The sequence below is a fragment of the Haliaeetus leucocephalus genome, unplaced genomic scaffold (genome assembly GCF_000737465.1).
Source record: "Haliaeetus leucocephalus isolate CR32 unplaced genomic scaffold, Haliaeetus_leucocephalus-4.0 Scaffold646, whole genome shotgun sequence".
Lineage (NCBI taxonomy): Eukaryota > Metazoa > Chordata > Aves > Accipitriformes > Accipitridae > Haliaeetus > Haliaeetus leucocephalus.
This window is the reverse complement of record NW_010973082.1, coordinates 619,871-642,067: the sequence shown is the minus strand read 5'-3', so window position 1 is coordinate 642,067 and position 22,197 is coordinate 619,871. Positions and strand designations below refer to the sequence as shown.

The 22,197-nt window shown below is 53.8% G+C and overlaps 1 protein-coding gene across 3 annotated transcripts in view; it reads right to left on the bottom strand.

Annotated features, from left to right (window-relative positions):
* BAIAP2 (BAI1-associated protein 2) overlaps positions 1-22,117 on the bottom strand; it is a 47,643-nt gene extending 25,526 nt beyond the window's left edge. For all 3 annotated transcript variants that reach the window (XM_010578553.1, XM_010578555.1, XM_010578554.1), the window contains exons 1-3: positions 22,070-22,117; positions 12,188-12,263; positions 10,044-10,130 (exon numbers count right to left, since the gene is read on the bottom strand). In XM_010578553.1, coding sequence (XP_010576855.1) covers positions 10,044-10,130; positions 12,188-12,263; positions 22,070-22,117 — 211 coding nt within the window. The remainder of the gene's footprint in view (positions 1-10,043; positions 10,131-12,187; positions 12,264-22,069) is intronic.
* Between the last annotated feature and the right edge of the window lie 80 nt (positions 22,118-22,197).

Below are 22,197 nucleotides of genomic sequence, written 5' to 3'. Positions count from 1 at the left end.
CAAGGTGGAGGTGGTGGCTCCCGGCAAGGACGAACCTGGGAACCCACTGGGGATCTGGGGGTGAGCAGCCACAGCCCTAATCCCACCCGGCGGTGGGTCCCCCTTCCCCAGCATGCCCGGCCCCCCAGCAGCCGAGACATGCACAGCCCAGGTTTGCTTGTACAAGGGGCTGCTCACTCCTGTCCCGCTCCAGCAAGAGCCCAGCCCTGGCAGCAAACACTGTGGTTTTGGTGTATTTAGAGAGTGCAGGAAAACGCGAGTCCTCCATGGACGACAGGTCTCTCCTGGGCTCCAGGACAACCGCATTCTCTGTACATGGAGTCAAACCTTAGCAACAGTGGGACTGGGATGAGCCCAACCAGCATCTCACCAGTACAAGGGAACCACTGAGACCCTCATTCAGCACAAAACCAGATGGCATACACTGGGCCAGCCCCAGCCCACCGCTCGGTCAGCCCAGCCCTGGCCCACCACATGCCCGGGCACATGGGCCATTTGCCAGCCGAGTGTCAACACGACCAGCCGATCGGGAACAACCCGGCCAAACAGTTCTTTGCTGTTGTGGCTGAAGCAATTTGTACTTTGCACCATACACCGTGTCTCAAAACCTTCTGCAAATATTAAAGTCTGATCCCTTTTTGTCCTTGGCAGGCACCAGCCCCCTCCGCCGCGGGTCGATCCAGTATCAGGACCGGCTGCGGCACCAGCCAGCACCGACTGGCACCAGGGCCACCGTCCCCCCGTGCCCTCCACTCAGCGCCTCAAGAGAGCAACGATGCACAAAGCATCCCGCAAAGCGAGGAGGCGACCAGATGGCGTGGCTGCAGCTCCGCTCCTTCACCGGGAGGAAACCGCGCGCCGAGATTTCCGCAGCCACCGCAGCCAGCTGTAACTTTTACGGCAGCTTCGCAAGGTGCTGAACAAAGCGGAGCAGCCCCTGGCGCTCACGCCGAGCAGGCAGCCGGCCGTGGCAATTACGCACATCTGCGGTGAAGAGGTTCATGCATGAACAGGGAGGTCCGGGCGAGGGGTCACCACCACGAGACTGCCAGGAAATTGCTCTCCGGTTGGGCTGCGACAGCTCAATCATGGGAAGTGCACAAATTCCCACTGCAAGAAGGCAATGACGTAACGCCGTCGCTCGGCTGAGACTGCTTTTTTCAAGAGTATATCAATGCAAGGGTGGCTCACTTATTATTTCCAAAGCTCGCGCCACCCCCTCTCCCTTTCACTTCCCGTTTGGCCGGAGTGGAAACCCCAGCTGAGAAAGCTGGTGCAGGGCTGGCCAAGGGCTTTCTGGCCACCGCTGCTGAGCTCCCAACCTACCCAAAGAGCAGGGACCAAGGCGCTCCGAAATAATACACATCCCCAAATCTAGCACTGAGTACACCCAGTCCCCTGCACTGGGACAACAGGGCTCTACACCCACCACATTCCTCACCCAGGGAATGGACCTGTTCCCAGCAGCCGGGGAGGTGCATCTCTCAACAGATACACATCTTTTCGTTTAGACTTTCTCCTCCGCCACCACCCCCTTGGCTCTTATCGCAGCGAGAGCACGGGGCGTTTCAGCCCCACATCAAAGCAACCAGCGGTGCGGAGCCCTTCCCACCCAGCACAGCATCCCTGTTGCGAGATGCTCCGTGTCCCAGCCCGGGTGAAGGGACACTGCCATTCCCCCCCCCGGCAGCGGGCTCCCCTGCCACAGCTGGTTTTGCAGCACCTTTGCTGGCGGTGCGGTGCGGCACGGCCAGCACCAAGAGCAGCTCAAGGTGAGCACGGTGCTGGAGCCGGCGCGGCGCAGGAAGGCGGCTGGATGCCTGCCCGGCGTTGGGCTGCGTCGAGGGCCAAGAGCTTCCTCTGGAGCCTCTCCCAGGGCTGAGACAGCCCAACCGGCTCCGAAGGAATCGGCTCCAGCCTTCCCATGGCCGCCGCCATCGCTGGGCAGCAGCAGGATTTGAACTAAATCCCCTGAACAGCAGCTGCAGCGCTGTGCGAATTCATGTATAGCACCTCGGACACCCCGATACCTCCACACCACGAGCTGCTTCACCACTGCAAAAAAAGCTACAGACCTTGTTAGACATTAACTGACATTTTACCCTGAAACCGCGCAGGCTAACCCAGCGTGGCAGCAGGGAAGAAGTTAAACTGTGACTAAGAGATACCATGGTAGTTGGAAAGCCTAAATATTTCAAACCCTGGCTCAGAAGAGGATATGCGGCATTGTGCTGACGGTAGATACCGCAAGGCGTTAGCAGAACTCGGCGGCAGGGCTGGGACCACGGCACACACCCCGGCAGCAGCACGGCTGCCCACGCCACGGGCGTTTTGCATCACCTACCAGTGGTATTTGTAAGTTAAACACAGCAATTACCGCTGCGCAGCAGGGCAGAGAACAGGGCAAGAGCTTGGGTCACAGTGTAAATTGTACACAGAGCACGAGCACCGTACTAGCCTTGCTGCCAAAATGCACATCCTATAGGTCAAGAAACCCAAGGTGAAGAGCCTCGCCTAAGCCCAGAGGCAAAAATAAAGATGGGGAAGGGTAGGACTGCAGAGCAAGGGCTTCACCTGCCCATGCCGGGCTCTCACACCTTTCCGCAGGCTGCAAAGCACAAACGGGCAAGGAGGAGTTGCTATTTACGTCTGTCTGACTCACGGTATCGTTCTGGGAGAACTATAGGGGCTATTGTGGGCCCTTCCCTACCACACCCAGCCAGGAACAGGCAAACAGGTTGTTCCACATCCCTCCCATTGCTATCGGCACAGCGAGCCCCGCACAGGAGCCAGCTGCCCCTCCAGAAGGCAGAGCAGTAGGAACCCATCTCACAGGGTTTTGCTTTTGAGTTTTCAGAGGCGAAGGATTTTTTTCCGCCCCCCCCGCCTCGGGCTAGATACGAGTCATTTTTAATAAAAATACAAAACAATGCATGGGCGAAGGAGCCAAACTGCTCCGAGCCAGAACATGTTGGTGCTTGTGCAGGGCTGAAGCAGCCCAGCCTGTCCTGCAAGAGCAGCGGGAGCCGGTGGCCACCAGCTCCTGCTGCCACTGGCATCAGCCCAGCAGTGAGGGATGCTTTGACAAGCAAACAGCGCTGCACCCTTGCCAGCATCGCTCCTTGCTCCTGTGACACAGAGGACGCAGCACTGTTGGCATCGCTCACCATCAAGATCACTTGCTCTGGAGATTCAGATCGCAAATAAAGAGCGTGAAAGGATGGAACAGGGAGTCCAGGGCTCAGCTCCTCCACTATCTGACATTGTGCTGAGCTTCTCCCTGTTGCTTTTTGTTAAGGGAGACCAGGAAAGGCAACAGTGCTGTCAAGGGAAGTAAGCAAGCTGGCAGAAAAGGAGTATTAGCTCATTAATGAAAAAAAGCAACAGACAGTAACAGGGCAAGTTGTTTGAGCTCCTGAAGCCTAAGAGGGGGAAAAAAAAAAAATCTGCTTTTCAATGGCTGGTTAAATGCTGTCAGCCGAATCCTTTGATGCCAAGCAAGCACTGGAACCCAGGGAGGGGATGTGCCTGTGCCAGCACATTCCCAGGGCAGGTGGAGATGCGAAAGCACAAGGTGCCTGGAGGAGAGGGGGCCAGGAGGTCCCTGTACCAGGCACTGCTCCGACACAGGCACCCATTTCACTCCTCACAGACTCCGCTGAGCGAAAGTACCTGCTGGACAGGAGAGCTCCATTGGTCTGGGGTTTTTTTTGGAGGCGGGGAGCGGGGTAGAGAGCATCAGCCTTGTGCACGTTATTAACAAAGCATTGCTTCAGGGTGAAATCCTGCCCCCGCCCCAGCCCTGCACTTGGCAGAGCAGGGCTCTCAGCCCAGCAGTTACCAGTTCCCCTTTCAGCGCTGCATGCCACCCAGTTTCACACCTTCTGGTTTCCACTAGCAGCAAGCGTGGCCGTCCCCCCCCAGCTCCTGCGGTCACAGCCCATCCCCGCTGCCGCACAGCTGCCTCCCCCCATCCCGTAAACACAGACTGGCACTAACTCTGCTTGCACATCATGTCATGTGCTGAAGATCTGATCGAGCCAGATTTGAGGCAGAAGTGTGCTGCTGAAAACTTCTGCAATTTCTTTTTCTCTTCCCTCACATTAATGTCTCTTGATCCAAGTTCAAAGACACAGCACAAGCCACAGACAAGCCCTCAAGCCAGAGAGAAGCGCTTTGCAGCCCAACACCTCATCCAGACAAGAAGGCTCTGACTTGATCAGCGCTGACATTCGATTGCAAGACAACTTGGGGGAAGATCCATGTGTGTGCAGTGGGAAGGATACGAGTGTGGGGAAACAATCGGCTTCTGCACACTGACTCATCTATTTCCTCTTCAAAAGGGTTTCACTTATCACAGCCCCAAAGGATGGTACCGATTCATTGATGTTATATCAGCGACTCATCAGCATTATAATGATCAGCTCTGTTTGCAGCTTCTGCTTCAACCCAGCTTGGCAAAGCTTAAGACATTTTTTATTTATTTATCGAGAGACTAGGTAAAGAGAAAAGCAAAAGCTTCCCAAGGCACCCTGACTCAGGCAGGTTCAATGACACACTTCTAGTAATTGGCTCCCTCGGGCTGAGCAGTTGCCATCGACACTTTTTACCAGGGACAGATGAGGGACCTGGGTGACCTGTGATGCCCCACGCTTCCCAACAGCCACCCCCAGATGTGAACCGATCATGTACCTGTATCATGATGTACAGACCAGCGACTCCCTAGCGCCCAACTGCTCTGGCAGCAGCTATATTGGTGGCACAGGATCAATTAGCACAGGAGAACACGACTGCACAGACCTCACATTCACCAGCCCGGAACCACCCGGCTCGGACCCACACGAACAGATCCGTCCTGCACGCCAGCGGTCCCAGGAGGGGAAGCAAACACCTCCAGGACCCAGGGCTGGCCACAAAACAAGCTGCACCCCCTCCTAAAATCTGCCAAGCTCAGGGCATCGCTGATGGACAGCAGAAACCAGCCCATGGACACACTCGTGTGGCCCCTCCATCCCTCCCGAAAGGATGGAGCATCCCTGCGGGAGCTCATCCCAGGCTAAGTGCCCGCAGCAGGTAGGCATCCCTGGAAGATGTCACTGCTGAAGGTGAAACCCAAACGTTACACACAGCTGCTACGCGTTAGAAACTCCAGCCAGGCAACATGCTCTTCGCAGATGCTCATTTAACAACCCTCCACCATTACTTACCCAAACATAGGTTGGTGAGAACAAGCCTACTGCTATGGCAGTCTGCTTTCCATCAGATGATTTGAAGTCAGTGAAAAGGCAATGCAGACAGCAGAAGAGTCCCTTTCTGAGGCAGGCAGCAGTTTTTAAGAGGTCTTTCTTGTGTTTCTGCACCCTTAGCAAGCCCATTCCTACCAGTTCCTTCCCCAAGTGAACTACACAGCTTGGAAGCCAAATCCTGAATTTCTGGAACAGTTTCTCTGGCAAATTAGGCTTTTTTACAGAATTGCAGGTGGAAATGCGGGTCCAGAGCACCTATTCTTCCACCAGCACAAAGTTGCTACCCACAAGCCATTAAGTACATCACCAAGTCCAATTTTAAAAGGATCGAGCAACAAGATTACCACTGCTCTCCCACCCAGGAGCTCATCTCCACGGGCAGAGGGACCTCACTGCAGGGACACCAAGTCACCCATCACAGGCAAATACTTTTGGCAGTTCAGCTTTGTTTTTTTCTGGGCACTGCTCTGGCAGGTCCCCAGCAGACATCGGGCACCACAGCCACCACCAGCTCCGCTGGTCCCCGGTCAGACACTGAACACTGCGCCGACCCTTGACATTCACGGTATCTATATCTGCATCTCCGCTGCTGCAGGAAGCATCTACCCAAAACAACTGCAAATCCAATTAACAGACTAACACATCTCCCCAGAGGATTCAGTGCAGCACAAAGCCTCTGAACTACACCACTGCGAGCCGGGCCAGGAGCTTCCCTGAGGAGCTGCAGGGAAGACCAAGAGGCTGAACTTGCCAGGGCAGCCGTGGGCATCCCACCAGGCTGGTCGTTGGCCATCCCACCAGGGCACAGGCTGGTGGCACCCTGGCTCTATGGCAGCGTCACGGACAGGACCAGGCTCTGCGCCCAGCTCTGACCGCAGAACCCCTTCTCGGTGCACAGCATGCCCAGTGGAGATGGCTCAACCCCGCATCCCTCTGTGATGCTCATCAGTGGTTTAAAAGTTGTACGGAGATGGTTTAAAATTCTTGAAGCCCAGCATCCTCCACTGACACCAAACAGCTCCACAGCAAACGACTGGACCACGACGGTGCTACTGGTCCTGATTTGACTGTGCAAATTGTCTATCAGAAAGCCATTACCTACCAGAGGCTCATTTCAGCTCAACAGTGATCAACTAATTAGTGCATGTCTTGCCCTTTCATAGCACCATGCTTCAGCCAGAGCAGCCTTCACTAAATCAAGAGGACCTTTGAGAAAACCAACCGCTAAGCAAAATCCACCTCCAGCCCCAGAGGAGTTTCCTGCAGGTGCCGTTCAGCCCCAGCATCCCAGTGCGTTCCCAGCCTGGTGGGAACTGCTTCTGGCTCCGCTCACCAGGCAAGTACTTCCCTTGGGAAGAAAAATCCCCTTCCCATGACTTTGCCATGGCCTAGTTTTCAAGGGGGACAAAAGAAACAACATTTTGAGTAGCATCCAAGGGACCTAAGCAGGAGCCGGACAAGGGCCAAAGTCACCTGAGCACTTGTGCATGAGACTGGAGCTCCTCAGAAGTGTCTACAAAGCGTTCCCAGATCAAGCCTGGAACAAACCTTCACTGAGCAGACATGCAATGTTCATGCTCTTCACACCAGCTTCTCAGCTTCCCAAAAGCCATGGCAGCAACCACTGAAGATGTGAAAAACAGCATAAGGAACCCCTGTCAAAGAGGAACTGTGGGGATGGGTCTAATCCTCCAAGTGCCTGAAACTGGGCAGCAGCCCAGAGAGCAGAGCAGGGAGGGGAGAAGCTTTCCTGCCACCCCTCTGGCTCCCGGGAATGCCATGGCAATGGGGTTCAGACAGAGGTACACCCCTGCCAGACACTTGCACCTGAAAACTCAAACCACAGAGCCGATTACAACTCAAGTACTTTATTATCACTAAGTTTTCCATTACCACGCAGGATTATCCTGTCTACACACAATTGCTAAAATCTGATGGAGAATTTACAAAATATGTGAAGTGCTAAGCAGCTGGTGAGCAGAGACCTAAGCTTGGGGGTAGGGTTATTAGGTTGCTAACTCTTTTCAGCAAGACAAACATGCAGCATCACTACCATCACAGGAACGTGTTTTTAAACAAGCCAGCACCGAGCAGAATGGACCACTCTGCCTCACTGCACCAGACAGCCAGCATGGCTGCACACAGCTGGGGACTGGCCATCGACGGGCAGTTTTCCAATGTCCAACTTAAAGAGCAGCTCCTTGGAGTCACAAGTACTATCAGAGAGATGACAACAGCAAAACTCGGCCAGTTTTGAGCACTGATCGACAGAGCCACAGCAGCTCTCCCGGCACAGGGCAGCCTCTGAGTGTTCACCCAGTGCCCCGGGGTGCTGCGAACCTGCCCGGAGCTCCCGGTCCCCATCCGTGCTGTGTCACCGGGGGGTGCAGAGCCCCCACAGCCACCCCAGCATCACTGCAGCACAGGCAGGAGAGCTAGGGAAAGAGATGTGGCCGCCTTCATCACCTTTTAGACACAGCATGTGTGTATTATGTTTTTTTTGACACCTCCTGTCCCAGAAATAGCATCAGAAAAGTATCCACATTCAGAAAAGAAAGGGTTAAGGAGGGGTAAAAAAAATCTCAGATTCTTTTCCATGGAGGCTGGAAACAGATGCAAGCTGCAGCCCCAACCAGAGCATCCCAGAGTCCTGCCTGACCTCTTGGAGGAGCTTTCCCTGTGCTGTTGGTCATGGAGGAAACCACCCACACAGGCAGGGAGCAGCAGGGGCACAACATTAATGCAAGTGGCAGTTATGAACATCCCCATTTGCTGCAGCTTCTAGTAAGGAATGAAATAACCCAGACCCCAGCGCTCCTTTCCGGCACTATCAGTAATCACAGCACAGGAACCGATAAGGTAAAGGTGTTCCCAGGAAAAGCCATACCTTTGGTGAGCACAGCCCCGATCTAAAACATTTTTCAGCCCCTGTTTATACATCCCGCTGGGAGGGGGTTGTGTCCCCAGCTGTTATCGGCTCCAGTAAACAGCAGCCAGATATTTTATCTTAACTTTCTTCTGCATGGAGCAGCTGCCACAATAAATATCAGCAAGATCAACAAAGCAAGAGGTCCGAGGAGCAGCTGCTCGTCACAGCTCTGGGCTGAGCAGGAGCTGCCAGGATCCTCCCTCAGATGCACTCACACCAAGAGCAGAAGGCACAGTAATTTGGAAAGATTTTAAACCAACCCCAAAAAACTCAAGCCACACACCAAGTGCCTATTGGGAGCCCATGGGAGGGCACTAAGGATGCTTGCTGTCAAACCACCGTCCTTAGGCAAGAAAGCAGGACCACCAGAAGACACCAAAGCCAGGTTTTAAGCGTGAGCAAAGCCTGGAGCTGCTCAGAAGGGGAGGCAGGGTTTGTGGTCCCCAAGCTCCTGCCCTCACCCAGCTGAGCTGCCTCTGATAAAGCTTTCCCAAGCTTTCACTCCCAGGAGGACAGAGCTGCTTCGTCTTTCACCCCCAAAGAGACAGAAGAGGAAGCCCTCGGACAGTAAGGTCTGCACAGCCCTTACAATCTCAGTCGCTGCATGCATCACGCACAAGGCTCTTGTTTTATTTATTAAACAGAAACAGATTGCTATAGGCAGCTTTAATCCAAGCGATAGAATTGGTTTCCATAGACACTTACTGCTTCCCCATCAAAATTCAGGCGCAGGCAGCGAGCTGTGCACGGCCGAGCTGGAGCAGCCCGTGGCTGGGGGTAAGCAGTGTCTGACAGCGAGCACAAGCAGCCTGGCCCCTCTGAGGGGCTGTTCACCAATTGCTTCATCGGTCTTTAGAGTCATTTCAGCTCAACCTCTTCTGATCATTGACTGCCTCAGAGATCGCATTAATGAGTACAGTTTGCCATCTCCTAGCATGGCGACCTGGTGAGCCAGACCTGCAGGAGGGACTGGGAGGAGGAGGAGTTGTTCACCTGGGATGGCGAAGGCAACGAGACCAAAACCCATCTCAGCCCCACCAGAGCCTTAACAAGAGGCTGCAGGAGCCCTGGGGGGAGCTGGGAGAGGAGCCACCTCCAACCATATCTGTGCAGCGAGACAGCAGCAAGGAGGGGGCAGCTCAGAGGGAGAGCACAGGAGCCATGTCCAAGCGACGGGAAGACTGGAAAAGCAGCTCCCAAATGACTTACCGGAGGAGTAAGCGTAGGAAAGGGAAAGGAGGCACCGAGCATCACAGCTCGTGACGCCTGTCGCAACTGTAATCAACTGAGCAAATACAAGTCCCCAGCTGCGTTGCACTGGGAAGCTGCAGACAGCGTGCAGCAGATCTTGCAACAGCTCTGCCGCACTCAGCAGGGCTTAGGGCATAAACACAGCCCTCACCGTGCACAGCCCGAGTGCTGGGCGACTTCTACCAGGAGAAACACTGCTTCAGTACAGCTGACCTGCCCATTCCCCAAACCGCTGCCTCTCCCCTGCATCGTCCCCTTCTCCTTCGGAGGACGAAGGCAGGCAGCGCTGCCTCAGCTCCCAGACCAGAAGCCGGTGCTTTTGTCTCCTTTGCAAAGGAAGACGAAAATGCCAGGAAAGCTGCTCTCTGCAAACACTTCCTCTTTGCAAACACCACAAGCTGACAGTGCCCCAAAATCCTGACGCTAAGAATAGCAGGCTTTTTTTTTTTTAAGCTACACTAACAGTAAATACAGAGACACTTTCACCATTCACATGAGGCAGGATCAGCTCCACATTGAGCTTGTTATCCCCATCGACAGCAAAAAACTGGTTTCATTCCTGTGCTTAGAGCCTGCTCCGGACTGTGACTCCATTTAGCAGTAAATAGGCAACTTACCCAATTCTTTAGATCCTTGGCTTTCACTGGCCAACTCTCCCATCTTAACCAGAGCATCAAAGTATCCTTTTGCTGCATATGTCATGCCTAAAAGGATCAAAAAACACAGGTTATATTCTCTTTAATGGCTATTATAACTTCTGTGGCACTGAATAGATGCTAGACACTAAAATAGACATTACTTCAAAGGGCTTAACCCCACGGGGAGGGACTAGACAACAAACAGAAGAAAAATGAGTGAAGAAAGAAGAAAGATCGAGCAGCAAGATCACAGAGCTATTTAGGAGGAAAAAAAAAAGGTACGTGCAGGACCTAGGTGGTTTTCATTCCAGTTTAACCATCAGCCTGCTTAATGCTGCTCAGAAAAATCACTGTGGAATAATTGAATATCACAGACTTTCATTATAGTTCAGTCTTGTTTGTTGACATTCCAGCTACACACTCCACTTTAATCAGATAAGCAGGGGGTTTCCTCTAATCACGAGAACATGTTGTACAGCTTTAGCACAACACCGTCAAATTATGTGCTGAAACCTCTTCCAGCATGATTTACTGATTAAGATACTTCCTTCAGATGCCCCCACAAGCTCAGAGATGCAAAGTAAAGGATGACCAAAGACAATTTCAAAAATTACAGGAAGATCTTTGCCTTCAAAGCTTATTCACAGCAGGGATGCAAGAAGAATAGAAAACAAGTGATCATACTGGTTATCCACAAAACACTGCAGTTACAGTGTGCTCAACTTAAGTGTGATAAAATAGCACATTATAAAGGGACTCCACCACCCGGGTAATTACAAGCTGCATTATCAGTATAACATTTCAGAAGAACAAATAAAAAAAAACCACAGTCCCAACTGCAACCTCCTCCTCCCCATCAGACCCTGCCTTTCCTCCCTTCCCTGCTGCCTGCACCTGGCTGGAGACCCAGCAGGGAAAGAGCAGGCAGAAGCACACCCAAATCATGAACCCCTGCATCGTTAGCATCATTAGGAATAGCTGGGAAATGCTGCTGCTTGTAAGGGTGTAGTAAGTGCCCCATCCCTGGGGATCAGAGTCCACAGCCCCTGTGCAGTGGACCAGGATGGACAGGCACTGCCTACGTTATGGCCAGTTGATCCATTAAAACCTAATTAAAAACAAGGCTGAGAACTGGCAAGAGAGCAGCACGCAGGGGAGCACCTGCACCTGAGAACGGTAGGAGGTCTGCATCTTAAAAGATCCTTCACTGAAACATCCAGGAACCTCATTTGACTTGTGGGAAATAAAAGTTGCTCCAGGCACAAAGCAAGAAGGCAAAGATCCTTCCCAAAGGTCATATTTCAAACACTGGTGTTTAAGAACATGAGACACCAAAGTTTTGGGGTTTTTTGCACTGGTTTAAGATTTTGACAGCCTCTTCCCTTACAGGCATTTTCACTGAACCAATTAAAAAAATAAAATCCAAGAGACACGTGCAGTGCAGCTCTGAAATAAGCAGAGCCCTCCCCAAAAGAAAGCAGCTGCCTCTGGGGTGAACAGAGCCTGCCTTAAACCTCCTTAAAACTGAGCCGAGAAGGTCCCAGGCAGTATGCAAAGTCATTTTAAGTAAAATTAGTCCATTTTTTGGTTTTCAACAATTTGTATTTGACTTTTGATCATTTAAATCTACACCTCCCTAACGGCTCCCAACAGGACCCAGTATTCCCAATCAAGAGTTGCCACCAATATTTTTAGGTTTTTTCCTTCTCTCCCAATGCATTCTTCTGGGCAATTTGAACATTTTAATAACACAGCTTTAAACAGAGCTTAAAATCTTAATTCTAAATATTTCAAAGTAACATTTAAAGACAAACCGGTTGATGTATTTGTCATCCAGTTGCCACTCAACATTTTAACACTCAAATCCTTTCCACATTTGTGGCCCCGCAGCACGCGTGTGCCTTGCACATCCTAACGACATGAGCTTTGCATTGAGGTCCAAGAACCACCTCCCCAGTTTCCTCCCCTCACCCCCCTTGGGAACAAAGAGCATCCCAAGCTGGTTTTCCAGCTTTCGTCCTTTCCGAGACCATGCTGACCAGACGGACCCAGCTGGATCCTCACCAGCCTTCCAGCCCCCAGCGTTTCAGCAATAAACACACCAGCAACGCAGTTTCACTTACTTGCTAAGGCTTTTTCATAGGTCTTCCCCATAGAAATGAAATTCCTGAGGCTGGGATTGAACTGTTCCATGATCGTCTAAAGGAAAAAAGAATATCATCAGGGGTTAGCAGAGATGATCAGGAGCTGGACAGAGCAGCTCCGTGCTCCCCTGGGGCAGCCACACTGAACTCGATGCTCATCAATGCAATAACGGAACAAAAAGTCCTCCCACACCCCTCACAGCAACGCAACCCAAGCTTCCCGACATCTGCAAGAGGATGCTGGGTTTTGACCAAGAAGCCCATGTCTTGCGAACAATGCTCCAAAGCAATGGCCCTATTGGTCTGGAAGGGCAAATATTCTTCTCATTTAGGGTAAAGTCAGAAGTACAGGATCAGGGCAGGGCAGAAGTAGCTCAATGCTAAACCAAACACTATGATAAGAGCTGTTGAACATGGCCAGGATGTCAGCCGAATGCAACAACCTGTGCTGCCGCTTCAAGCCGTGCCTCCTCCAGACCTCTGCAGGAACGGTTGGGAGGTACCGTCACCTCTCACCAAGGACAACCGCTCCAAAGGGCTCTTCCCCACACCAGCTCCAGCAAGAGCCGTTGGCACTGCCCTGACACCAGGTGAGAGCAGAGCCCGGACACAGCGATGGGGGGAAGATGCCCCAGATATCGTCCCTTCATCCCACAGCTTTACTGAGGAAGACCAATCTTGGGTTTTGAACGCCAAGAGGCAGAGGGTCAAAACCAAGCCAGCATGAGATGCCTTGCGTAGGTGCTTCGCCATAAGAGATAAGTGAATGTCCCAAACCAGCAAGTGATCAGATATGGCAAATATAACCATAAGTGGCTGTTTGAGACAGCAGGCAATGGCCCTCAGACCAACCATGAAGTTGACCTGAGTTCTGGGAGATGATCGCTGGTGATGTCCCACTCCTGGGGTGGGCTCGGAGAGCAACATCAGCTTCGTCTATCACGGACAAGCAGAAATGGCCGAAGAGAGGTATTTGAAATAACCACCAAGGAGCTGAAGACAGAACAAAGCCACCACCGTCCCCACCGAGCTGGGGCCAGCCACAGCTGATGCCACGTGCAAGGAATTACACCTCAGTCTCAAAGCACTTGGTGTCACTTTCCACCTGCCTCTAAATGCATAAATTAGGGTGTCGGTGAACACCAGAAGCGCTGTCTGACAGCTTTTCCTCCCTCGCTTTAAGGTCCTTATTTAAACATGGAGGGGGAAGGAATAATCGGATCACAAAGAAGAACGGCTCTTTGTACGTTTGGCACAGCAGCTATTGACCCTCCCCTGCCAGAGCTATTCAATCCCCGCCGCCGATAGCATCTCTAAAACCAGACACCGATTCCCAGCCGAGCTCTGGAAGAGACAACAAAATCTCCATTCTCTCCCTGCAAATCCGACCTCCGGACCAAGCCTGGATGCAGCGGAGCAGCCCTGAAGCAGTCCGAAGCCCCTGCCCCACCTCGGGGACAGCCCCTCGCCCTGTCCCAACAGCCTCCCGCCAAGGGTACCGCTGCAAAATTAAGTTTAATGCCTAAACGTCCCTGCACACCCCAAGCAGGGATGCACGGGCATCCCCCCCGGGGAGGCGAGGGCTCTGCACCCCCCCACCGCGCTGCTGGCAGCGTCCCATCCCAGGAAGGGGAGGGAAGACGACAGACAGACACTTATGGCAAATAAGCTGATTAAGCATCTGTCACCTCATCTGAAGCTGGCCAAACGCTATAAAGCTCATTTTCTGCCTGAGGCATTTTTATCCCGAGTTCCTGCTGCCTGGCCTTTGGAGAGTGTGACAGTTTAATTTTCTTCCTCGGGTGCACATGTACAGGGCTCAGCCAGCGCCTTCCCCCAGCTCAAAACAGCCATTTTCTAATGTCAGTGAGCAGGAACCTGCGTGGACACCAGCTCGGAGGCCAGTGTCGAGCACGCTATCCGGGGGGGAGCATCACCCAGGTGCCGGTATTTGTTGGCAGGAGAAATCCTTGTAATCCTCCGAGGAGCGCACAGCAGCAGCCCCGCTCCGGGCTGGAGCAGCGGGTTGATGATGGCTGCTCCAAAGCTGGAGCACCAACCCAGCCCAAGCTGCGATGCCCCAAAAGCCACCATCCCACCGCCCCGGCAGCTCTCGGTGCTTTCGGGTCCATCCCACAGCACCACACGCAGCCCTGCAAAGGGCTGAAAATGACTGCGGAGAGCTGACAGGCAAGCACGAGGCTAACGAGAGTCTTCACTGCTAATTAAGGCTGCAGGTCAAGCTACACAGCAACATAGCGCACATGGAAGCTGCTTTGGGGCAGCACAGAGAAGTTTAGAGAACACGCTTGGCTTGAAAGGAGAAAATTAACCTGTAGCAACAAGCCACGTAGCGAGTTGTTCTCCCTAATTGTAGGAGACAATTGCACAGGAGTTAATTAACACTGATGAGGATTGCTCCATCCTTCCCACGTCACGTTTAACCTCCATCAAAAAAATCTACCTGTGTTATCCCACGAAGCAGCTGGAGGCATGGCATCGCTGCCCACAGTGGGACAGGGACACAGACACGTCCCCACCGCCGGCAGAGCCGTGGCTACAGCCTCCACCACGCTCGAGCTCAGCCTGTGCAGTCTGAGGCTGAGTAACATTTACGCAGAAGAAATATTGGCAGAATTTCTGTGGGGAAGGGATTTTTAAACAGTTTGTTAGGTTAAGTGCATTAAGTGTTTATGTATATGTCTGTATACATGTATATATAAATAAAAGTATTTTTGCAGCAGTGCCTATGTAAACATATCTTCCTGAAGCACAAAGCTTAGCGAATAAATGATGGAATAGGATCCACAGATACAGCATCAGCCACAGAGCAGTAGCACTGGCGACATCAGCAAGCACTGGCCGTCCCCACGGCATGGCATGCTGAGCATGGGTGGGCGCAGACAGCGGTGATGGAGAGCAGCCCCTGGGACAGCAGCACCGTGCCTGAAGGCTTAAAGCAGCCAAGCTTCTCTCTTGATCTGCAGGTCTTGTGGGGATGGGTGCAGTGGAACAGACTCAAGGAAATCCCCTTCCAAAATTCAGCTCATCTTCCCCAAACTGGAGGGAACCAAAGCATGGCTCAACTCCAACAGCTGCCAGCACCACTGAGGGCAGGACCCCACTCGCCACCGAGTGACAACTGCCATTTTAAAGCAATAAATAAAGAGAAAAAGCCCCCAGAAAGGGTCCCACTGATCAGCTGAAGAAGAGGGGAGGCGACTCTCTGCTGGCCAAGTAAAGTTCATGAAACCTTAGGAGGAAGTTTGCTGAAAGTGAATGTTTTTAAAACATTGCCTGAAGACTCCAACAAAAACAGCCCGGCAGGATGAGGGCACTGAAAAAGGCTCTTCACTACGGAGATAAAAATAGAGTTTTTCAAGCCACCTTCTCACTCCCAGGGTGGGAAGAGAAGGTGACTCCAGAACTAACACACCTTCGCATCCCCCTCCAGGTGAGAAGCTGAAAAGCTACCGGCTGCTAAGGAGAAACACTGAAAAACAAACATATTTATGGCACTGAATATGCTCAACAAGCAATTGCTTCACACACCCAAGTCAGCCAGCAAGGTGCTCTAACTGCTCCTGTGATGCTGCAGGTTGCATCGCCGGTGGCTGCACCCCCCCCAGCACCCCCCCACCCCCCTTGGCCCTATGGAGCGGGGAGGGCAGAGGTGCCCATACAGACTTTGGCCGGGCTTTCCTTCAGCTGGCAAGGCGAAGCCAGGTTTGCAGGACACTACAGCAAAGCTGATATTCAGCAAAATTCTGGTAACGAAAGCAAATCTCGTTCTCCCTCAAATTTTGCTCCATCAGCACCACCCGCAAGTTGTTTGCCTTCCACACACCGCCTGGGCAGAGTTTAGAAAAACACAGACAAAAAAACCTGGCAGCTAAAGGTTGAAAGGGCTTTGCTTTGTTCCACTGCACTAAATTCCCTGGGTAATACCACTCAGCTCTCTGGGATTGGCACGGCTTTATTCAGCTGCCAAAAATGAAACTAATGCAAAGCACGAGGTCTCCAGGACACAGTCCTGCTGAATTAGGGGGAGAAGAGGCAACAGAAAATAAGGTCCCTCTGAGTGCACCCCATGCTACACCAAGGATCTACCGGCTGCTCCGATGCCGTAATAGTCAGCCTGTTAAGTAAGAGTTTAAGTCGTCCCCAAGAACAAGCTGGAAATGGAGCTGGTTCAGGTTGTATCAGGTTTCTCCTGCGTAGGAAAGACCTGCACAACACCTCCTTAAGGGCTTTTAAAAGCATTTAAAAACAGCCTGCACAGTTCTCTCCAGGTCCATCCCTGCAGCCTCCCAGGTAGCTCCTAAAACCGAATACAGAGCAAAATAAAAAGCAGGCACTGCTTTGCTTTGCTGGGGCAGGAGATGGTCAGCAGCCGCGGTCTGCTGGGCACCCGGGCTCTGCACCACTGGCAGCACCGGCTGCGGTGCATCGCCGCACAGTGGGATGGGACCTCAGCCCGCACAGCTGTGTCAGGCCATCAGCAACATATGCACTGCCCTGATTACAGTGCCGTAATTATAGCCAGACTTCATGTCCAGTCTCTCCTCCACATGGCAATACGGCAAAGGGCTGGACAACCGGGGATCAGGGCGAGAAGGCTCCTGGATTTGACCAAGGGATGAGCATCACCACAAACGCCCCAGCGTGTGCCGTGTCCCGGGCTCCCTCCCAGCCACCCTGCCCCAGGGACAGCGTGGGCAGCACTCACTGGGGACATCCCAGACACCTCAGTGAACACAAGTGATGGACTTTGAGCTAAAAAAACCAACTTCAATGTTTTCCTAAGTGCCACTCTTTGATGCCCCCACGCAGCAGTAAGGCGCGATGGCTCCTTGCAAGACTGATGCTGCACAGTGGCATGAGTGGCCTGAGCTCAGCCTGGCACCCACAGCTTTCCTGGGCAACTCATGGGTGACAGCAGGACATTACGTGACCATGACGAGTGCCATCGGAGGGGGCAGCACCACGGGACGCTCCACCACACCACAGTCACGCTGCAGAAGTGGCTCAGCTATAAGGAAGTTTTGTTTCTAAATGGGTCAGCCCTGCTCCAGGAACACCTTCATTATTTCTGCATTAATATTTAATGCCCAAACCAACCCCAGCGCTGCCTCCATCTCGGCTCATCCTGCCCTGCGCCATCAGAAGACAGCCCCGTAGTTTTAAGAGCCAAGGTACCGCCGGGAGGGAAGCCTCGCTGGACTTGTCAGCGGGGCTGATTTCAATTGCTTACAACACACCCACCCCGCAGCTCTGCTGCCGGGAACATCCCCATCCAGCCAAAGTCCCTGGCACCTCAGCGTACCAGAACACACAACACAGCAGCAGCGTTTCACAACCCGAGCTGCTGACGGCTGCTGTGCTGCGTCCCTCCCTCGCCGCTGGCAAGCCCACCTCGCCAAGCACTCCCAAAGCTCGCTCCAAGCCCACGGGAACAGCAGAGCCTTTGTCCCCCAGCTAGGGCTCTCACGAGGTCCTGCCCCAAAGCCAGATGGCTCAGTGCAATTTTTACTGGAGAAAAAGCTCAGGAGCAAGGGAATCTGAAAAAAAAAACCCACACCCCAGGGTCCACATCTAAAGTCATTTAATTTCTACTAGCTGTCATGTCGGAGGATGAAGGGACCCAAGTTCCAGGGCAAGAGCTCGGAACATCTTTGTCACTGGGGTCTGGGCTTGAAGGAAACCAGAATGGGGACCTGCACGGTGCACAGAGCCCCCCCTCCTCAGCATGCTGGCTCACAGCACCCACTGGGGAACACCTCATTAGTACCCACCAGCAGTCACCCCTGCAAGGCAGACCCATCCCCCAGTCCCCCGAGGTTGGGATCTCTTGGGGCTGCCGAGCTGGGAGGGTCACCCAGACCCAGCCCCTTCCCCGCAGACCTCACACCAAGGGGCTCGACTCGGCCAAAGGCTTCAGTTCCAAGAGCTCGGGGCAGGAGAGGTTCAACGTGTGCCGGCTTACGCCGTACCCTGCCCTGCAACATGAGCAGCACGGGAGCGAAACCTCAGCCACGAGCAGACCCAATGCAATGAGGCACCAAAGGCGAAGCCAGCGGCTGCCTCCATCCCAGGGAGCAGCATCTCTCATCAGCAAGAGCTGCAGGCAGCACGGGAAGCTATTTGGGGTACCTTCGGCAAGTTAGGAGCTACCTGCTTTGTTACACTTCTTAATCCATGAGTTTCAACAGTCTGGAGATGTACCATCTCAGCAGAGGCCAGAAATCACTCTCCCAGCCCACAGCAGCACGGTACGCACGCAGAGGGGATGGAGCAGCAGAAGGTGAGGGCAGCCCCACATCACCACCCCTGTGCCGAGCCACGGAGCAGTGCCGGAGCCAGAACAGAGCCCACGACACCGTGGCCGGACCAGCACAAAGCCTCGCTTCAAGTGGACTCAGCTGCAGAGCCAAGACCCCTACAAAGATGCAACTCCAGCAAAAGCTCGTTGCCTTATAAAAACACCACAGCCCTGTGGGTCCTGCGCACCACAGCCGTGCAACGGTGCTGCCGACCACCGCGATGCAGCGGTCAGCTCAGAGCCCCAGCACCCAGCCAACAGGTTTCCCACATCTGGGGTGTGGGAAGCCCCAACGCAGGGAGCGGCAACAGCGGGGAGCAGAGTGCATGGAATCTGGGGATGACTCCAGGGGCCAGCACCTTCCTCCTGTCACACCGCATCGTCCTTCCGCTGCCAAACACACCAAACCGCCCACAATTTGCCTTCTGATTCACTTGAGCAAGAATCGTTCCCCTTCCCTCTGGACTTGGAGATAATGAGGCAAGAGGCTGTTATGCCGGCAATAACATTTATTACAGCTGATGTGTAGCAAATGACTATCAGGAATTATGCCTGCATTTGTGCAAGACAATTAGGCTTTGAGTTTGGGGTGTTTTTAAGCAAACACCTCTTCAAAGAGCAGAGCTATTCATACACCATTGCAAAACAATCTTCCACACAAAGAAATAGCTTTAAAATGAAATGGAGGATAGCCTGTAAATGGCAATAATCTAATCCGTCATAAATGAGACAGATTCGCCAGTCCCTCCTTTCTGCGAATAGACAATCCTGTACAAGGGATGAGCAGAGCTCGGCAGCGGTGCCCGGAGAGCTGCCCTTCCACCGAGCTGCCCGACCCTGCGCCCACAGCCAGCAAGGTTTCACCCCCCCTCCGTGCTCGCAGCAGAGCCCAGCAGCTGCACCGCTACGACAGGGTCCACGCGAGTGAATCAGCGCCAGGGAAGGTGGGATTACGTTGGCGGAAGGTGCCAGCAGCCTCCGTCTCCCTCTGTAATTACTACACATGTGTAGGCAGCTGCCTGTAGTGGCAGCATCGGCAAGGGGGTGGCTGACAGCTCCTTCACCATCTCATTAGCACAGTCACTCCGAGGGCGAGCACTGGTTCTGGAAAATGATTACAATGGGCTTCCCGAGCAGAACGCCTTGGGAAAGCCTGTGCGGGAGAGGGTGCCTGGCACAGGGAGCAGCCGGAGAGCTGACTGCTCCAGACTTTGCGGGGAACCGGCTCGAGCCCCTGGTCCGGCTGCGGCTGAAACCCCGGCAAGACGATGGCAGCGGCTGGAAGCAAAGCGTGGGGCAGCCACCCATCCCGCAGCCCTGCGGCTTGGGGTTCAGTGGCTGCGAGGAGGGGATGGCCAAACCTCACCCAGCATCGTCCCCCTTCCTCGGGGTTGTCTCCTCCAGACCACGGCAGTGTTCAAGGCTACTGCACACGCCAGAAAAGCATGGGCCAAAAAACATACTTGGGTGATGGGGATGTGAAGCATCAGAGGTGGTTTTGGACTGGGAGACTCCAAAGCTTACAGAGCTCTGGAGAGTCCACACAGTCCGTGAGCCTCCAGCCCTCACGCCGGGCTCCAGGAGGTTGCAGAATTCTTTAAAGAAACAGGCAAACACCTGGTTCCTGCACACACCCCATGCCACACATCTCCAGAGGCCAAGAAAAGCATCATCATCTTCAGAGGAGAAAAGGCTCCTCATTCCCTGCAGAAAACACAAATGGAGTCAGGACAGTCCTCGTCCAGCTCCCAGTGCAGAGATGCTGATGTTGGGTAAAACCACAAGATCTGCCTCCAGTTCCACGTCCTCACTCCCTACACCCCAGCTGCTCCCACTAAAATACCAAGAAATTGAAGTGTTCGCTAACTGATGGAGGCCTTTGGACTCCTCTTGAGTCCATCTTTGGCTCTTGGGGCCAAGAGGCCCCCGTGCACCCTCTGCACCAGCTGCATTTCAGCCAGATCAGCCAGGCTTCGATGGAGACAGTGCTGCCGCTTGCTCCGGGCCAAGGGTGCTCTGCTCCCTTTGGCCCGCGGCTCACGCAGCGCAGGAGCTCCAAAGCTGATGGTCAGAGGCAAGGGAGAAGCCCAGCCTGTACTCATCCCTCGTCTCTTGGGGGGAAACGAGCATCACTTAAGCGCAGTTGTTGCAATGGCCCACGAGCTGCCCTGCACGCTCCTTTGAGGGCTGCACATGGGCGCCTGGGGAAATTGCGACCTGCTCCACAAACCTGCTATTAGCGCAGTTCTTCGAGGACAACACACCTCAAACAACAACTGAGTCACTAGCTGAAACTGTTCCCAGCAACTGTCCCCAGACCGACCACACCACCACCCAGTCCGGGGGACCGGCAGGGCCGGGTGATGATCTCCAGCAGCTCTCGCCCTGTTTGCCCAGGCAGCTCCCGGGACCCGAGCCGTGCTGATACGCAAACACTCAGCTCCGTGGGAGGGAAAGGCTCCCGCCTGCGTGGGGACCTGACCACGTTAACACCCTGTGGGTGCTGGGCTCTGCCCAAGTCCAAGAGCAACCCACACGGCGGCGGGTCTGGGTACACCGGCTGCATTTAGAGGGTGGAAGGGAGCCCCAGATACCCAAGCCCCAGCTGTAGTTAAATGTCATAGCCAGAAAACTCCATTTGCAGACCTGCTCCACGTCCAGTGTAGCCAAGATTTTGGGTGCCATTAGCTCTGTCTGAACAGCTGTTATACCCCAGGATCCCCAAACGCAAGACTTTAGAACTTCAGTACCTTAGTATTTTTTGTACTAAGTTCTTCTACTAGAGGTTTTCTTTTTTTTTTTCTGCTTAATGCTCCCAGGTAACTCAATCTAACCACTTAAAATGCAGGAAATCATGCAAGCTTTCCAGTTTAACAAATGACATCCTGCATTACATGTTAGGCTAGAAAGGTTTTATTAGACTCGGTCACAGGACCCAGCAGAGCAGAAACCACTTCCTTCACAAGGAAAATTAAAGCACATAAATTATTTCATTTTTCTCATGACACTGGGAGCAAAGCAGAAAAAAAATCCCAACCCCGAGAGATCCATGAACTCCAGCTAGAACCAAGACACAGAAAAGGCTCCGATCGCTTTTAATCGCTGCAGGAAAGCGAGAAACCGCCGCAAACCCGCCCTGGATCGGGGTGATTTGGGGACAGCACCGCCCGCCCGTGGGACGAGACCAATTCCCACGCACGCTCCCGGCCCCCGCGGGCTCCCCCACAGCACCGGGGTGGGCTCGGGGCTGTTCCCCGTTGCGGAGCCCCGGGGTCCCCGGCAGCCGCTCTCTCCCTCCCGGGGCTCCGGTCGCTGCCGCCGTACCGACAGCCCGAGCGCATCCCCCGGCAGGGAGCGGGGGCGGCCGCGGCCCCCGGCGGCACCTCCTCCCGCCCACCGCAACCCGCTCTGCCCCCGCTCCCGGCGGAGAAGATGGGGGGGAGAAAAAAAAAAAAAAAAAAAATAAAACCCCAAATAAAGGGCAGCGGTGCCCTGGAGCCGGCGGCAGCGCCGGGCCGGCACCTGTTGCCGGGGCTCACCTTGTAGACATTCTCGGTGAGCCGGTGCACCTCCTCGGAGCGGGACATGCCGGGCGGACCGGGCAGCACCATGGGCGGCGGCGGCGAGGACGACGACGACGACGACGGGGGAAAAGGGGGAAGGGGGG